The sequence below is a fragment of the Gigantopelta aegis genome, chromosome 9 (assembly GCF_016097555.1).
Source record: "Gigantopelta aegis isolate Gae_Host chromosome 9, Gae_host_genome, whole genome shotgun sequence".
Lineage (NCBI taxonomy): Eukaryota > Metazoa > Mollusca > Gastropoda > Neomphalida > Peltospiridae > Gigantopelta > Gigantopelta aegis.
Genome location: NC_054707.1, coordinates 77217826 through 77233048, shown reverse-complemented (window position 1 = coordinate 77233048; position 15223 = coordinate 77217826). Strand labels below are relative to the sequence as shown.

The window sequence follows — 15223 nt, the reverse complement described above, 5'->3', positions numbered from 1 at the left end:
CAACGTTTCCTGAAAGCCTAACGGTCGTTCCTGCGCCAAGTGCGGAACGGTCGGAGTTTGCGGCCACAGAGTACCCCCAGCCGAGGAGTATCTGCGCGAACCTCGTCCTCTATCGAGTAAAGTCGAAGAGGTAGGGACCAAAGACGGTGCAAACTGTGAGGAGATGTCCATTGCTACCGAAGTCACCGGACCCTTGGGGTAAACATATGCAAACGGAGGACCCAAACGGGATGAGTCCTCCACCCAACGGTAAACATCGGTCGGGATGCCATCAGAGACGGATCCCGGCATCGGATCAACTGGCTCAGTTCGAAGCAAACTGGCAGAACTCTCCTCGGGCCTTGAGAATGCTGAGGTGCCGAAGCGACTGTCAGCAATCGAAGGCAAAGTCGGGGCCACCTGCTCTGCGGACGAAGCAGTGGACCTATGAACAACGGAGTGCATGTGCTCGGTAACCGATGAAGTCGTCAAAACCGGTGCCGCGACGACTCCACCCTGCCCCCCTTCTGTTTGTAAAGGTAACCGTAACGACGATGGCGACGCCCGCAACGAAGCCACACAAACAGAAGAAGGCGCCGTCACTAACGAAGACGGCCCACGTACCACGGTCACAATAGGAGCCCGGGGGGGGGGGGGGGCGCTCCCGAAGTATCTGTAACTGTACTCGTAACACGGACCGAAGAAGAAACACCCTTGTGTTTGCCCCCTTTCCGGACACTTTTCGAAGTGTCTACAGACTTATGGGACCTACCCACTAAGTCCGACTTGCCGACTACTGCCGAAGCAGACGACAAGATTTTGCTGGTACCCGAAACCTAAGTCTGCGAACCGAACCGAACCCACTGGTCAGGAGACCACGTGGCGCAGATCTCACACTGACGGTCTTGAGAACAAGACCGACAGTCCGGACACAACACGTGTGTGTCTTTACGTCGTAAAGGAAATGGACAACCATCTCGCGCACAAACTTTCCGTGCGCTAGCTGTCAACGAACTCGCGTCGGACATGGTAAATTCAACACAGAATTCCCAACTACCAACCGTATGTCAAGTTCAACCAAAAAAACAAACACAAAATTACAAGTAAAGAAAACTTTTTGCCAAAGCTTAACAGGTGTTAACAGGTGGACTGCAGAATTGAGAATGAAGTTACAGGTAGCCCGTGCAAGGATAGCATTGTGCATATCCGGCAAGGGAGAGAATTCTGCAGTGTGTAGGTATGACTCAGGTTGAATAGCATATTTGTTGTGCTAGCACAGTAATTTGAATAAGACTATACACAAGTTGCATCACCTTAACTTGTGTGTTAAACTCGTTTCAAGCGGTCGGTCAATACCGAGTTAACAATCGTTTTCTAAGAAAATACAATATAACACTAGGCTTATTAATAGCGGTGTGTACGAAAACGCAACACTGACGAAAACTCGTTGACAATTTCAGGCTTAAAAAAAATCATACTCGCACTCGCCAAACCCAGATCCAGCTTCGATGTGTTTTGGGCCTTAGTGTCGCAATCTCTGACTGAAAGCCACTTGATTCACATGTCACGCGATCCGAACGGTCTTTTGTAACCACCGACTGTCGTCATATTTTATCCTCAATTGCATATTTAATTGGTCATAATTGATGAATGTTAGTTACTGACATTTGTTTATTCTGTAATTCCTAAAAAAACGATTAGAAAGTTTTCATTTTATTACGGATATTGCCATTTATAAAATTACCGGAAGTGGTAGGCTCTAGCGTTCATCGTTACACGTTTCTGTTTTGGGTGCTAAACAATATTTACACCGCCTATATAAAAACGAAACTACGTTATCGCCTAACGATGTCGACGTGATGTTTCATTTGAGGAAAAGAGAAATAAAAGAACAGAACACTTTCAAAAATCTTTATTCTGATCTTCAAGCTTTATTATTGCGGTTCATTCTGTTGAACAGGTCGACATCCCTTATCTGCGTCCAGTTCAACTACACAAATGCCGTGTGGGTTTATACGTCGTACCAAACGTTTTGTATCAGATATTGAGGTGCAAATTAAGGATTCGGCTAATGAACAGCCATATACGTTAAACATAATATACACAAATATTTATTCACCAAATTGGGAATTTTGGTGTTGAAAAGTTGGGAATTTTCAATGCCATTTGGGAAGGTGTCAATGTTTGGTACCGTACAAAGCCTGGATAAATAACTTCGCCCTCTCTGTCTCTTCTCGTAAAATGTTGGTTCAGAGTTGAAACGACATATTATTTAAAATAATAACCCTAATACACAGCTACATTATAGAAATGAGAAAAAAAGAGCATGTTCTTACAGCAGTTTAGTTGTATTATGGTTAACACACACCTTCATAAATACAAATTAAACACAAAGTATGTTATCACTGCAGTTGTACTGTGGTTAACACACACCTTCATAAATACAAATTAAACACAAAGTATGTTATCACTGCAGTTGTATTGTGGTTAATACACACCTTCATAAATAGAAATTAAAAACAAAGTATGTTATCAATGCAGTTGTATCATGGTTAACACACACCTTCATAAATAGAAATTAAAAACAAAGTATGTTATCACTGCAGTTGTATTGTAGCTGTCATGGGGATCCTATAATACCCGTAACTGAATGAAACACGATTGTCCAAATATCTCTCCTAACTGTATATCTATTAGATCTCTCTGTAACAGGCAGTTATACCCGCGTGGCTCGTCTAGGTATGATCAGAGATAAGATCTTATATAAAGTATATATTATTATAGCACGTTTAGTTCACTAGAAAACACAACAAAAACACAATACAATTTGGAATCTGTATTAACCTACGCTGACAAATGTCCTGCCGCCGTAGTTAATTAACAACAACAAATAATAACAACCCAGAACTGATCACTTAATTAGTTAATCTCTAGGTGTTTGGTTTACACAATATGCTAATCACTTCACCGTGCCACAACACCCACACGTGTGATAATTGAGAAACGCTTCCAGGGGAACTTAATTAATAAAGGAATTACAACTATTCCTAACTGGTTAATTTTTAATTAACCCTTAACTACTCATTCAGTAACGTGTGATAATTGAGAAACGCTGCCAGGGGAACTTAATTAATAAAGGAATTACAACTCTATTCCTAACTGGTTAATTTTTAATTAACCCTTAACTACTCATTCAGTAACCTTGTGTCACAGATGGACGAGAGATTGACTATCAGCAAGACATATTGTCCAAGAAACAAGTCAAACAACAAAACATTTCAACAAATTTATATACAAAATATAAATATACAAAATGACGATTTCACTCCAAACACATCACTACCCCAACCTTAAATTAAACCCCCCAAAAAAACTGTATTCTGGTGTCCATGGTAAACCAGTCTGAGCCAACTAGCTTCTAGTCAATGTTCGAACCTTAGTTACATAATCATTTTAAACCAATTCAGTTTGTATCATTATAAACTCATCTGAAATTCACTGTCATTGCGAATACTATCAATATCTTGATGACGACCAGACACTAGCACATCTTGGATGGTTGGCTGTTGACATCTCTTGCAGACATCCTAGCAACAGTCCGCCACCACGCTAGTCTGTAGACATCTCTTGCAGATGGTTCTCGTACAGTTCCGCTGGTCACATCTGTGTCATCCCTCACACCCAGTTATAGCTAACATAGCTATCATAGCTCTCGTAGCTCACATACTTCTCATGGTTCTGGCTCACGCTCAAACCCAAAGGTTCTCGTGGTTCTGGCTCACGCTCAAACCCAAAAAGCTGAAACAAAAATGTCTACAAATAGGCTCACTTAATATAATTATGGCAATAAACTACCACCTCATTATCAAGCCCGTCTGACACTTATAAAAACTATTGTAACACAATAAACCAAACTAACCTTAACCCCTTGTTGTGTACCATATTTACTCCTGGCGCACAACAACACAAATTACGCTTAACCCTCTAATACGGTCAGTTACACAACCGAAAACATACACTATACACACACCCAAGTATCCTATAACAAAGTAAAACTACCTAAGTTCTAGCACCTGATTATGCACTAATATACAACACCACTTACATGTATATCTAAATACAAACAAATAAACAACCCTATTAATAATCACCACAAACAAATTACAATTAACTAAATTGCCCTGTATTTGAGTCTTGGGGGGGAAAATATAGTCAAACTATCTGTCCAAAAGACTAAACCACATACCTCCTAAGAGCCATTTCCCAGTCAACTTGCCTGCTGGAAACCTTCTTGGCAAATGTCCTGATGAACAAACAGGTGGCGTTTACCTTTCTCACAGCCTGCATGCTTTTTACCTGCAGCTTAATTTCCCACTGAAGAAACTCAATATACTACTCATAAAAAGTTATGACAACGTTTTCACAATTTACCCAGTATGTTCATGCTCTACCAGATATGACAAACTATTGGGCATTTATTATATAAACCCCCTCTAACATCATAACATACATAAAACTAATCTTTTCTGTGACACCTTGTAACACAGAATTAATACTGGTACCTATCACAATAAAGACAATAACCTACAGTTTACCTAGGTCCTCTAAGCCTTAATAATTATTTAGAACAGTGAGCCTACAGTATACTGCGTCAGATGACCGGCAGCACCGTCTAAATAATATTGGTATAATACAGTATTAAAATATTTAAAGTCACATCAATCACATCAAGGTTATACAACAGAGCAGAAATAATATATAATTACCACGTCCGGGCTGAACTGATATATTTCGTTCAGTGGACGACGTCCGTTTCCCCTGCAGCCTTCCTATGTTTCTCCCCGATATCTCTAAAACCCTAGCTATTTATCATAAAAACCGAATATTGCCTGGGGCACAACGCGGTCCTCTCCCTATCAAGTGATATTTCCACAGCGACCAAGCCGGCATATTTTCTTAGATCGCCAGACTTGATGACGCCTAGTCCGCCAGCAATTCCCCGATCGTACCGAACTAGCGGAGGTATTACGTAACTACTGGCCACATGGCCTCCACACCTGGACTGGGTGTGTATTAGAGAGAGCTCGACGACCGTCGCGCAGAGGTATTACGTAACAAAGTGCCCACCTGGGCTTAAGTGCATATTGAAAACTGCACACGGCCCTCTAAAACAATTAATATCGCCACAGGCGAAAACAAAATTAAGAGCACGTTCCGTCACAGTAGCATATATCGTTTTATTCGTTTTATGATATTCTAAGTTACCATTATTAATGATGAAGCTATTTATTACTGTTCTTCCTTTTCAGGTTCGGGTTCAAATGTAATCCGCCTCTCCAAGTTCGCAGCTGTTGCTATGGTGATACTGTGGAAGACCATTTAATATGCTGGATACATTTTGTCGAGATTTGAACGTTATTTTAAAACGTTTGAACAATACATTGTATATTATTAGATGATAGTTTGGCACATTGTTACATCTTTGCACAAAGAAATGTAATAATAGAATCCGGTGATAAATTTGAACATTTATTTGCTTATGCTTTCATCTGCGTTGACTGGTATCAGCACATTTTCCAGATGTATACGAAAACGATATACCATACATGTCATTTTAGGAATCAATGATCAGTGCCTTGAATATAGTTCTACATAAGGAGAAGAATCTTCCGACTATGCTAACACATTAAAACATTTGGTTTGTTTAACGACACCACTAGAGCACGTTGATTTATTCATCATCAGCTGTTGGGTGTCAAACATTTGGTAATTTTGACATTTTAGTTTTAGAGAGAAAACCTGATAGGTTTTTCCATTAGTAGCAAGAAATCTGTTATGTGCATTAACCCACAGATATGATAGTAGATACCATGGTCTTTGATATACCAGTCGTGGTGCACTGGCTGGAACGACAAATAGCCCATGGGTCCATCGACGGGGATTGATCCTAGACCGACCGCGCATCAGGCGAACGCTCTATCACTGAGGTACGTCCCGCCCCCGCTAACACATTAAACAATATGAAACATTCTGAATGATCTGGTTTACATTAAACAATATGAAACATTCTGAATGATCTGGTTTACATTAAACAATATGAAACATTCTGAATGATCTGGTTTACATTAATTCTTCAAGTTTGACATCCAATAACCAAGTTATTTTTATGTGATGGCATGTCGATAAACTACTATCTCCAATCCAACGTCTGAGGAGAATTCTTTTTGGAAATTTTGACACCACCCCCTATGGGTTGGAATTGTTTTTACAGCATACCATTTCGGACATGCAAAAGAAATCAAAGCGGCAATATCCGGAATATGTTTTATTATTTAAGCATATAGAACAGAAAATCCAATTACGTTTGGTGCATATATGACGCCGCACTCCGCATTGGTTTCACTACACTGGCTTATTCAGGTCAAAAACAAAGCCAGTATTTTGAAAGTGGGACACTTTTGACGGGCTCGTACCGATCTCGGTTTTCATTGGCTTATCACAAGTATAGAATTCCCCAACAAGAGATCACGTGAGATTTCGCAATTTTTGAACAAATTTAACTGTCTTGATTGAGGGGTCGTCTCATATCTCCAAAACATATTTATATCCATAGAGGTATGGTACAACGCCTTTCCAGGGGTCGGTGGGTGGGGGATTTGCCTTGAAATTTTGACAGTGGCCAGGGGGTGTTACTAATTATTACGTAACGCTTTAAGGGTAGAGGAAGAGGGTACTGTGTTCGATTTACGTAACATTTTTCAAGACTATGTTATTTTTATTCATTACTTAGACCTAAAAAGGTGTTTTTTTTTAGAAATGTGCGGTCAGTCTAGGATCGATCCCCATCGGTGGGTATATAGAAGACCATGGTATGTGATATCCTGTCTGTGGGATGGTACATATAAATGATCCCTTGCTAAAAAAAATGTAGCGGGTTTCCAAGGCGCGTGTGCAGGGATTTCAGCGGGTTTGGGGTGTTGAGCGAAGTTTATATGGGGCCATGCTACCCCAGAAAATACATTTTTTTTTTAGCTTGGGCAAGTAAAGGTTTCGACCTCCAATACCCTCCCCCTGCACATGCACCCGATTCCTCTGTAAGATTATATGTCAAACTTACCAAATGTTAGACATCCAACAGCAGATGGAAGGAAGGATAGGAATGTTTTATTTAACGACGCACTCAACACATTTTATTTACGGTTATATGGGGTCGGATGATTATTAAATCAATATACTTTATCTTTGATGTCGTTAAACAACACCCCCCCCCCCCCCAACTTTACCCTTTCCAAACGAAGTAATATTTATTTGAATTTGTCGATTTTAACACGTAAAATTAAGAAGTGAAAACGTTCATTGTCTACTTTAGTATATTTTATTTTAAAAATATATACATGATTAATGTGTTACTAGTATATAAACTAAACTTTGAAAGTTCTACTAACACTTTATAAAATATCAATTCTAAAATAGGAAGGTACGACTGTCGATAATACGTTGTCAAGATCAAACCGGTTTTAACTAAAGACTCTAGTACCGTATCCTCAACTGAACGTTCTTCGTACAGCGCAAGATTTCTCTTTTAATTTTTTGAGACGAACCCTACAATTTGAAATCGGCAAACGCACGTGTTAACTGAAACTGACAACAGTCTGTCGTTTGTGCTTTGCCGAGTTATGGCGGCACAGGCGACGCATGGAGCGTATACGTTTGACGATATCCGTTCATAGCGAACACACATGACTTTTTAAAAAGTGCATTTGAGCTTGTATTTCACATTTGTACATGATGTTATAATATGGTAACCAGAGAATTAACTTCAAACTCGGGGACGTTCAGGAAATCTGTTTTTTTATTTATTCTAGACTTTCTAATGGACAGAAGTTTATCAGGACCAACTGTGACGCCCCCTTTGCTGCCCTGGGGTCAGTCCTCAGTAGTAGGCCCCACCCTGATAGTGGCGATGAGGTTGCTGTTGTTTTAGCATACAACAAGCATTTTTTTTAACATACTTTTTTATGACTTTTATAACGTAAACTGAAGCAAATGGACCTAATTAGAAGAAAAACTCACAAAATGTAATAACATTTCATCATAAATCTTGTCCAGCATAGATGTAAACATGACACGTCAATGGATATTCCAGAGGCCAATTTCGCAAATTTGCTAAAAAGCGTCCCCTCCTCACCAAAGCAAGATATAATACTTTAACAAAAAAAACCTAAAATTAGCACACTTTTCTGTGTTATCTTAGCTAGTTATCTTCCAAGTTTTAATGTGTTTGGTTAAACTGTGTATTTTTAATTATTAAGCAAATGTGTTACCCGTCTGCCAAAACTGTCCACAGCCGGGCACAGAAACACAGAAATGTTGGAAAATATTATAATGTTGTCACATACTGACAATCACTTTACACCTGATATGTACTGTAGACAATATCATTGTGTAGTCTTTGTATTTATTAATATAAAATACATCAGGCCCGTAGGAACTGGGATGGGGTGGGGTGGGGTGGGTGTGTGAGGGGCGGGCCTAGGGGCTTGTTCTCCATCCCACACTTGAGGACAAAAATGTATGTTTAAAATTTTCACTACTCCACATAAATAAAGATGATATAAAGATGAAAATCTAGTTTGTATCCCTCACTAGAGACTGTATACCCCCCCCCCCCCCCCACACACACACACACTTCAAATATCGTTCCTACAGGCCGGTACAGATGTGGACAATATGTAGAGGCTGACGTTAGGAGCCAGTTCCTTTAATCTTTAGGATTTTGTAATCATGATTTCAAACCAACTGTATCAGCTAGTTTGCTCCACATACTGACATAAAACACATTTGTTATTATATATTGGAATAAAACAAAAATAACTACAATATATCCAGTGTTATTTCTTTAATCATTCATGGAGGAAGAAGGAAGTCCTGGTGAAAATATATTACAGGTAAAACAAAATAATATATGATACTTATTCCAAGTGCTAACTATTGTACAATTTGCTTTAAATTGCTAGATGCCAAAAGTGATTAAGTATATTATTTTATGGTAACAGTCGAAAATTAGACGACCAATTGTTTTAACCTCTGTCAAAGGTAGCAGGCTTTCTGCCAGAACATAATTCGAGGGTACGTAATAAAAACAAAATATATTCAAAGGCATATATTGGGTAGTTATGAATTTGAAATGTTGTTTTATTGGACCATTTTATTTAATTTAACTTTTACAAATTTTAAACAGCAATTATCTTACTATAATCTATCAAAAAATTAAAACAAAACATATCCATTAATTTCCGAGATTTTTTAGTACATACATGTAATTGTACCCTCTACCTGCGTACCCTCTAGCAGAAACCCAGGGTAGGGAACCAATTATTTGGTGTAGAGTATTTTTAATATGACATAAAGAAAGCATTGAAAAGTGCAATTTTATTATGTTTTAATAGTGGACATTAGCTTTAAAACTAATTAACCATGATTAATTCTGGCCAAAGTAGGCCTACATATGTTGCTCCTGCCAAAGTGTTAGCATTTTAATTTTAATGACAATATACTGAACTGACGATAAACATTGTTAGCTAAACGTTAAACGCAATCTGATTAAAATCAGCTCCACTGGCCTGTACTGGAAATTCACGTTTTGAAGCTGTTCTCTTATGAGGTTAACAAAGCAACTAGATCAATCAGTCTTGTTTATAATAGCAATATGTATGCAAGTTTGAGATTCTGTGTGCGCTATGAAAGAAACAATCTTAAAATTAGTGGCGAGAAATTCAAAAGTTATGTCCCTTGGTATAAAAATCCCGGTCAATCATAATTACTTTAATAAATCAATTCTTTTACTTATGGCGGTTTAAATTTATGTTAGTGACATAAATCGGTTCTTTAAAATACTGCACATAATAACATATACATATAAATGGTGTTTATGGTTGATAAAGGGTTACAAATTGATAACCTATATTTGGAAAAATAATTTTACCACTTTTAATTTGCAACTAAGATGCTAAACTCACGTAAACAAATTTATTCATCATTCTAGTTTACGAACACTACCGATGTTTAACGATTAAGTCGGCCGTTAATGACTGTAAAGCCATAATCGACATGTAGGTATTCGGGGTCGCGTTTTTGGCGACATGATAAAAAGCGTTTAGAGTTGCGGCCCTTTGCTTGGTGGTCGCTAGTTGTTTTCAAAGAGTGTAGTGCTGAGCCCACTGACAGTGATAACAATAGCTTGTCAAATAACCTGTCTAGTGACATTTATTTAGAAACGTTTGGGCCCGGCCCTAGCCAGAGCTTGGCCCTGGCTGGGTCCATACATGATAAACTGAATAATGTATACATTTAGCCCCCGTCTCAAGGCCACTGCCATTGTTGGCAGTCAAAAAGGTGTTAAGTGCGAGTGCGAATAATTTTTACATGCTCATATACCATTAGAGCATGTCCGTCCCGGGGCCTGTCTCTGGATAGCCAGTGACTTGCTCCGGGACAGAACAAATTAAGGGGACAATTTTGAAATTTACATCCAAAAATTAAATAGTGGGCCTTTAAACTTTTGATGCGCATCTCTAATATTAATAAAAATAAAATCTACTCATTAAATTTGGTCGCTAGATTAGATTGGGCGGTCAAAAAGAAATTAGATAGATAGATAACTAGTTTAACGGGGGGGGGGGGGTGAATGGACAGAATTTTGAAATTAAGAATTAGTAAAAGAAATTAGTAGGATTAAAAAAAAAAAATTTACAAGCCAAAAATAAAATGAATTGACTGCTCGGCCGAATATTTATATAATTTGGAGCATTTTTGAAGGACAGTCCAAAAATAAATAAGAGAAAGAAGAGAGGATCGGACTATTTAATAATATATTAAAAAAAAAAGAGGCAATTTCGACATAAAATTTTGAACGAAGGTCTAACAGTTTAAAGTCCGAGCTATATGTCCACGCGAGTGGCCTCGTTAAGGCCGTTAGGGGAGAGGTGGCGACTACGGCGAGCCTATGTCCGGAGTTGCAATCAGCGATGGGATGAGTTGCTTCTTAGAGAGCAGATCTCTGATGACTACGCGGTAACCGGCGCCTCAAATCGTCTTGACGATCCTGTGGATTGTTGAACTGTCCATCTCGTAGAGGAGGATCGCTTGTCGGTAGGTCTGCTGGCGCCGGTGCGTCACGATGAGTCCCGTCGCTGAGCTTTGGAGCCGAATGTTGTGGAGCTCGAAGTGGCTCCCGTCTGGCAGCGGTCTCCAGTCCTGGTTGCAAAACCGGCCCCTCAGCTTCGCCGTATCGGTCGTGTCGCCCTGGACGTAGTCCCGGTACTGAACCTTACGTTTCCCCAAGGCCAGTTGCCAGGTATCTACGTCCTCCTCCGGGGGTGTCGTCTGTCGGACAGGCTGGCTTGCAGGAGATGTTGCTTTCCTCTTGACGGCCGCCGTCGCCTCATCAACAGCAGGGCGCTTCTCAACGGGAGCGGTCTGTATAGTCGACCGCTTCACTGGAGGCGCTGGAGTGGAAGTGTATCGAGGCGGCGGCTACATGGTCATAGCAGTGTCCAACAGGTCGCTCGTCACCTCCGCGGTCGATTCCGTCTAGCTTCATAGTTGTCTCTCAGTGGAATCAAAAGGTGTTGAGTTCGGGTTCGGGTAAAGTTTGAACGTGCATATGTGCCACGAGAGCTTCACGCACGCCTGTCACGGGCTTAATCTCTGACACTCGCCAGTAACTAAGTCCGGGACAGGCGGGTGTGTGTGTGTGTGTGTGTGTGTGTGTGTGTGTGTGTGTGTGTAAGTTTGAAGTGGGCGGAATTTGGAATAATTTTTTTTATTAAAGGTCTAAAAAGCCTAAGTCCTACGGAGAACAACCTGCATCCTAACCATGTCCGGACTAAGAAATTAAAACCAAAAGTATTTTTGACTGCTCGGCCTAAAAGGTTTTAAGGTAATTTGAGCAATTGAACGGGCGCCATAGTAAAGTGCGTTGGACTATTTATAAAAAAATAAACATAAGAATTTTGAGCCACGGCCAAATTTTTTAAAGTCCAACTAAGCCCCAAAAAGGAGGTTATCTGTCCTAGGTAAGGTTGGTCTATGTTGGAGTGTGTTGACTGCCAAACAGCTTGTTGTGCAGCTCGTACTCGCCGCCGTCCTCCAGGGGTCTCCAATCTGCGTTGTGGTGGCCTCCACGAAGAGTCTTAGGATCAGCTGTGTCCCCCTGCAAGTATTGATGCAGCGTCTTATGCATCTTGGCGATCGTAAGTGACCACTCGTCATTCTCAGGGTTGGGGGGGGGGGGGGGGGAGTGACTACCGCCACTGGTGGTTTCGTCTTGGCTGGTTGGACGGTCGGTGAAGTCGCCTTCCTCTTCAGTGGGGCCGCAACAGCAACAGCAAGTCCTGGCGCCGACTCAACGGGAGCGGTCTGTATAATCGACCGCTGCACCGGAGTCGGCGCCCGTGGTGTGGAGGTCGGTGGAACCGCCCTCGCAACCTGACACATTGCTATGTCAAGGTTGAAGTACGGTTCGTTCGGGGATGCTGGCGTCAATGGCACTGGTGTCCTCTTCGGTGGTGACGATGGGGGCGGCGACGCAGAAGGACCCGCCGCTGGCGGTTAAGCTGCCAGTTTTGGATCCCCCCGAGCCGCTCCCGGCGCACGTCTCCTCCTACTCCTCTTCGGGTGTTCTTTACCGGGTCGCCATACACTAAGGTCACGGTCGCCCCGTGTACGCGACTCGGTACTCCAACACGGCTCCAAAGGAAGCCATCATACCCCCCAGGTGGAGGGGGGGGGGGATAGCTCGAGGTTCGAAGGTGTTGAGATGGAAATTGAAATAGCGAAAACACCGAGAGTGCAGGGCTGCAATCAGGTCCGCGCTCTTAGCGGTGGAGACAGTTTCCTGCCTCGAGTCAGACCACCGATCTTATCGGATGCCGGACTCGGGGTAGGCGTGCTCGAAACCATAGAGGTATATGAGCACGTATCTAAGTTCTCAGACAGTTTCGATTCCTTTTCGGAACGAACTGTTAAAACTGCACGTAGACACCAGGCTGACGAGCCGGCGATCAACGGCGAACGGGAAATCCCGAAGCAACCTTCGGTAGCCTCTGGTATGGTTACGAGGGCAATATATCGGTTGTTGCAGCTCCGAACACGACCGAGGGCGGCCCTGTTATAGGACAAGAGAGGAAGCGCCGGTACGCTAATTCACCTGATTCAAATCTAGCTGCCTCCCCTACCGCTGGGGAATTAATTAAATCTAAACCGGTACCCCCCCCCCCCCCCCCCGCGGCTAAACGAGTTAGAGCAAAGCGGAGGGTGGACTTAGCTTCTACAAAAGCAAACACCAGTTTGCCTACATAACTAAACACCCATGATATGGAGGTGGATCCTTCCCCCCCCCCCACTCGAACATGTGGCCCCTGGCCCCCGGGGGAGGCCAGGTGAGGTTTCCCAGTTTTATAAAAAATATCAAGCCTACTAGGGAGGGTGGGGGTGTGAGCCAAGTTAGCCCACCTTGCTACCCAACAAATCCCAGTCCCCTATCATACTGTTAACAGAGGAGGGTCGACTCAGCAGGGAAGAGCCAACCCCCCCCCCCCACCCATCTATGAGGAGGATAGTAAAAACTGATTTGAGAGGAGTTTTAGGTGGGACCCTACTCCAATCAGTCAGAGCAGCCAATCCCAACTTATCCATTACCAATATAACGGTATGGAACAATGGCTTACCTGGATGCCCGACTTGCCTGTCCCCCGGGGGCAGGGACCATAAGGGTGAAAGGGGTGGAGCATACTCTACATCCATATCAGGGTAAACCCATTAAATGTGCCAGGTGCTAGAGATGGGGGCATACCCAAAGAAAATGCAGTTTGGCAAGGGAGCACCCCGTCTGCTTTAGGTGTGGGGCGGCTCACCCCAGGACAGTCCGTGCACCAGACCTGTCTCTTGTGCGAACTGCCGGGGGCCCCACTGCACTCATGACAAGGAGTGCCCTGATTATAGGAGAGCGCTCCGCCTGATGGCTGACAGGGGTGCCCCCACAGGTCGACCGGCAGGTAGACAAGCGATTCCACGGCACCCCACAGTCTCGACAGCTGGCGCAAACTGCTAGAAAGAATGAGTCGTCTAATACATATACGGTGACTCAGTCTACTAATCGTATGTCTTATGCTGGCGCGACCTCAGGGGCAAATAAATTAGATTCAATTCAATCAATTACGACTCTCGATTTGGTTAGGGTCATTTCAGGAATTTTTTTGACGCGAGAGGTTCCAAAAGCCCCCCATTCTAAATTATTTTTAGATGACATTATTGAGGCTTCTAGAGATGCGTGCAGGGTTCTAAATGATCACCTGGCTATTAAAGTTAATGCTAATGCCATTGAAACACGCAGTGTTTCATGGTACAGAGCCAGGGATCTTGGTTATTTTGCAATGGAATGCCAGGGGCCTGCGTACCAACGGACCAGAGCTTAAAACATTTTTGGAAATAAATAAAGATATTGATGTTATTGCCATTCAAGAGTCCTGGATTCCAAACGTAACAGACAAAATTAAACGGACTAAATTGTTTACAGAATACAAAATTGCCGGTTATACTGGACTCGTTTTTACGAATGACAATACTATAAGGGGAGGAGTAGCTACCTTTGTTAGAAATGTATATCCCACTCTCAAATTAAAACTGCTAATACCCATCCAAGTATCGAGTCAGTGGGGGTGTCTATCCACACTAAAACGGGGGGTATTAATATTTTCAATTATTATGTTCATCCTACGACTTCCGCTAAAAAATTAAATTTAAATAACTTTTTGGCACCGATTGGTAACTACTAAAAAAAATTAACAACATGTTTTGGATTTTAACTGTAAAAATAAATTATGGGGTTCTAAAGTTACCAATCTACAAGGCCGTACTATAAATACTTTTATTGAAAAATTAGAGTTGACCTGTTTAAATGACGGAAGTTCGACTTTTCTTTCTGACTCCTACCACACTTGGTCTTGTTTGGATATTACGTTAGTTTCAAGTAATATAGCGACAGGTTGTGAGTGGGAGGTGCTGCATGACTTGGGTAGCGACCACCTCCACATAAGACCACTTATAATATTTCAAATATTTGGATAGATAAAGTAAAGTATAAGAATAAGTGGAATTTTGATAGAGCAAACTGGTCTAAATTTGGACACCTTTGTGCTAGATTGGATCATGAGCAGATAAGGAGATATCAATATTGATAAAT

The 15223-nt window shown here is 41.8% G+C and overlaps 1 protein-coding gene across 1 annotated transcript in view; it reads left to right on the top strand.

Annotated features, from left to right (window-relative positions):
* The window catches only part of LOC121381838, a 39597-nt gene extending 34017 nt beyond the window's left edge, over positions 1–5580 (top strand). Inside the window, exon 7 of the mRNA XM_041511201.1 lies at positions 5289–5580. Within this exon, the coding sequence (XP_041367135.1) occupies positions 5289–5362 (74 nt within the window). The 3' untranslated portion in view covers positions 5363–5580. The remainder of the gene's footprint in view (positions 1–5288) is intronic.
* Positions 5581–15223: the final 9643 nt, after the last annotated feature.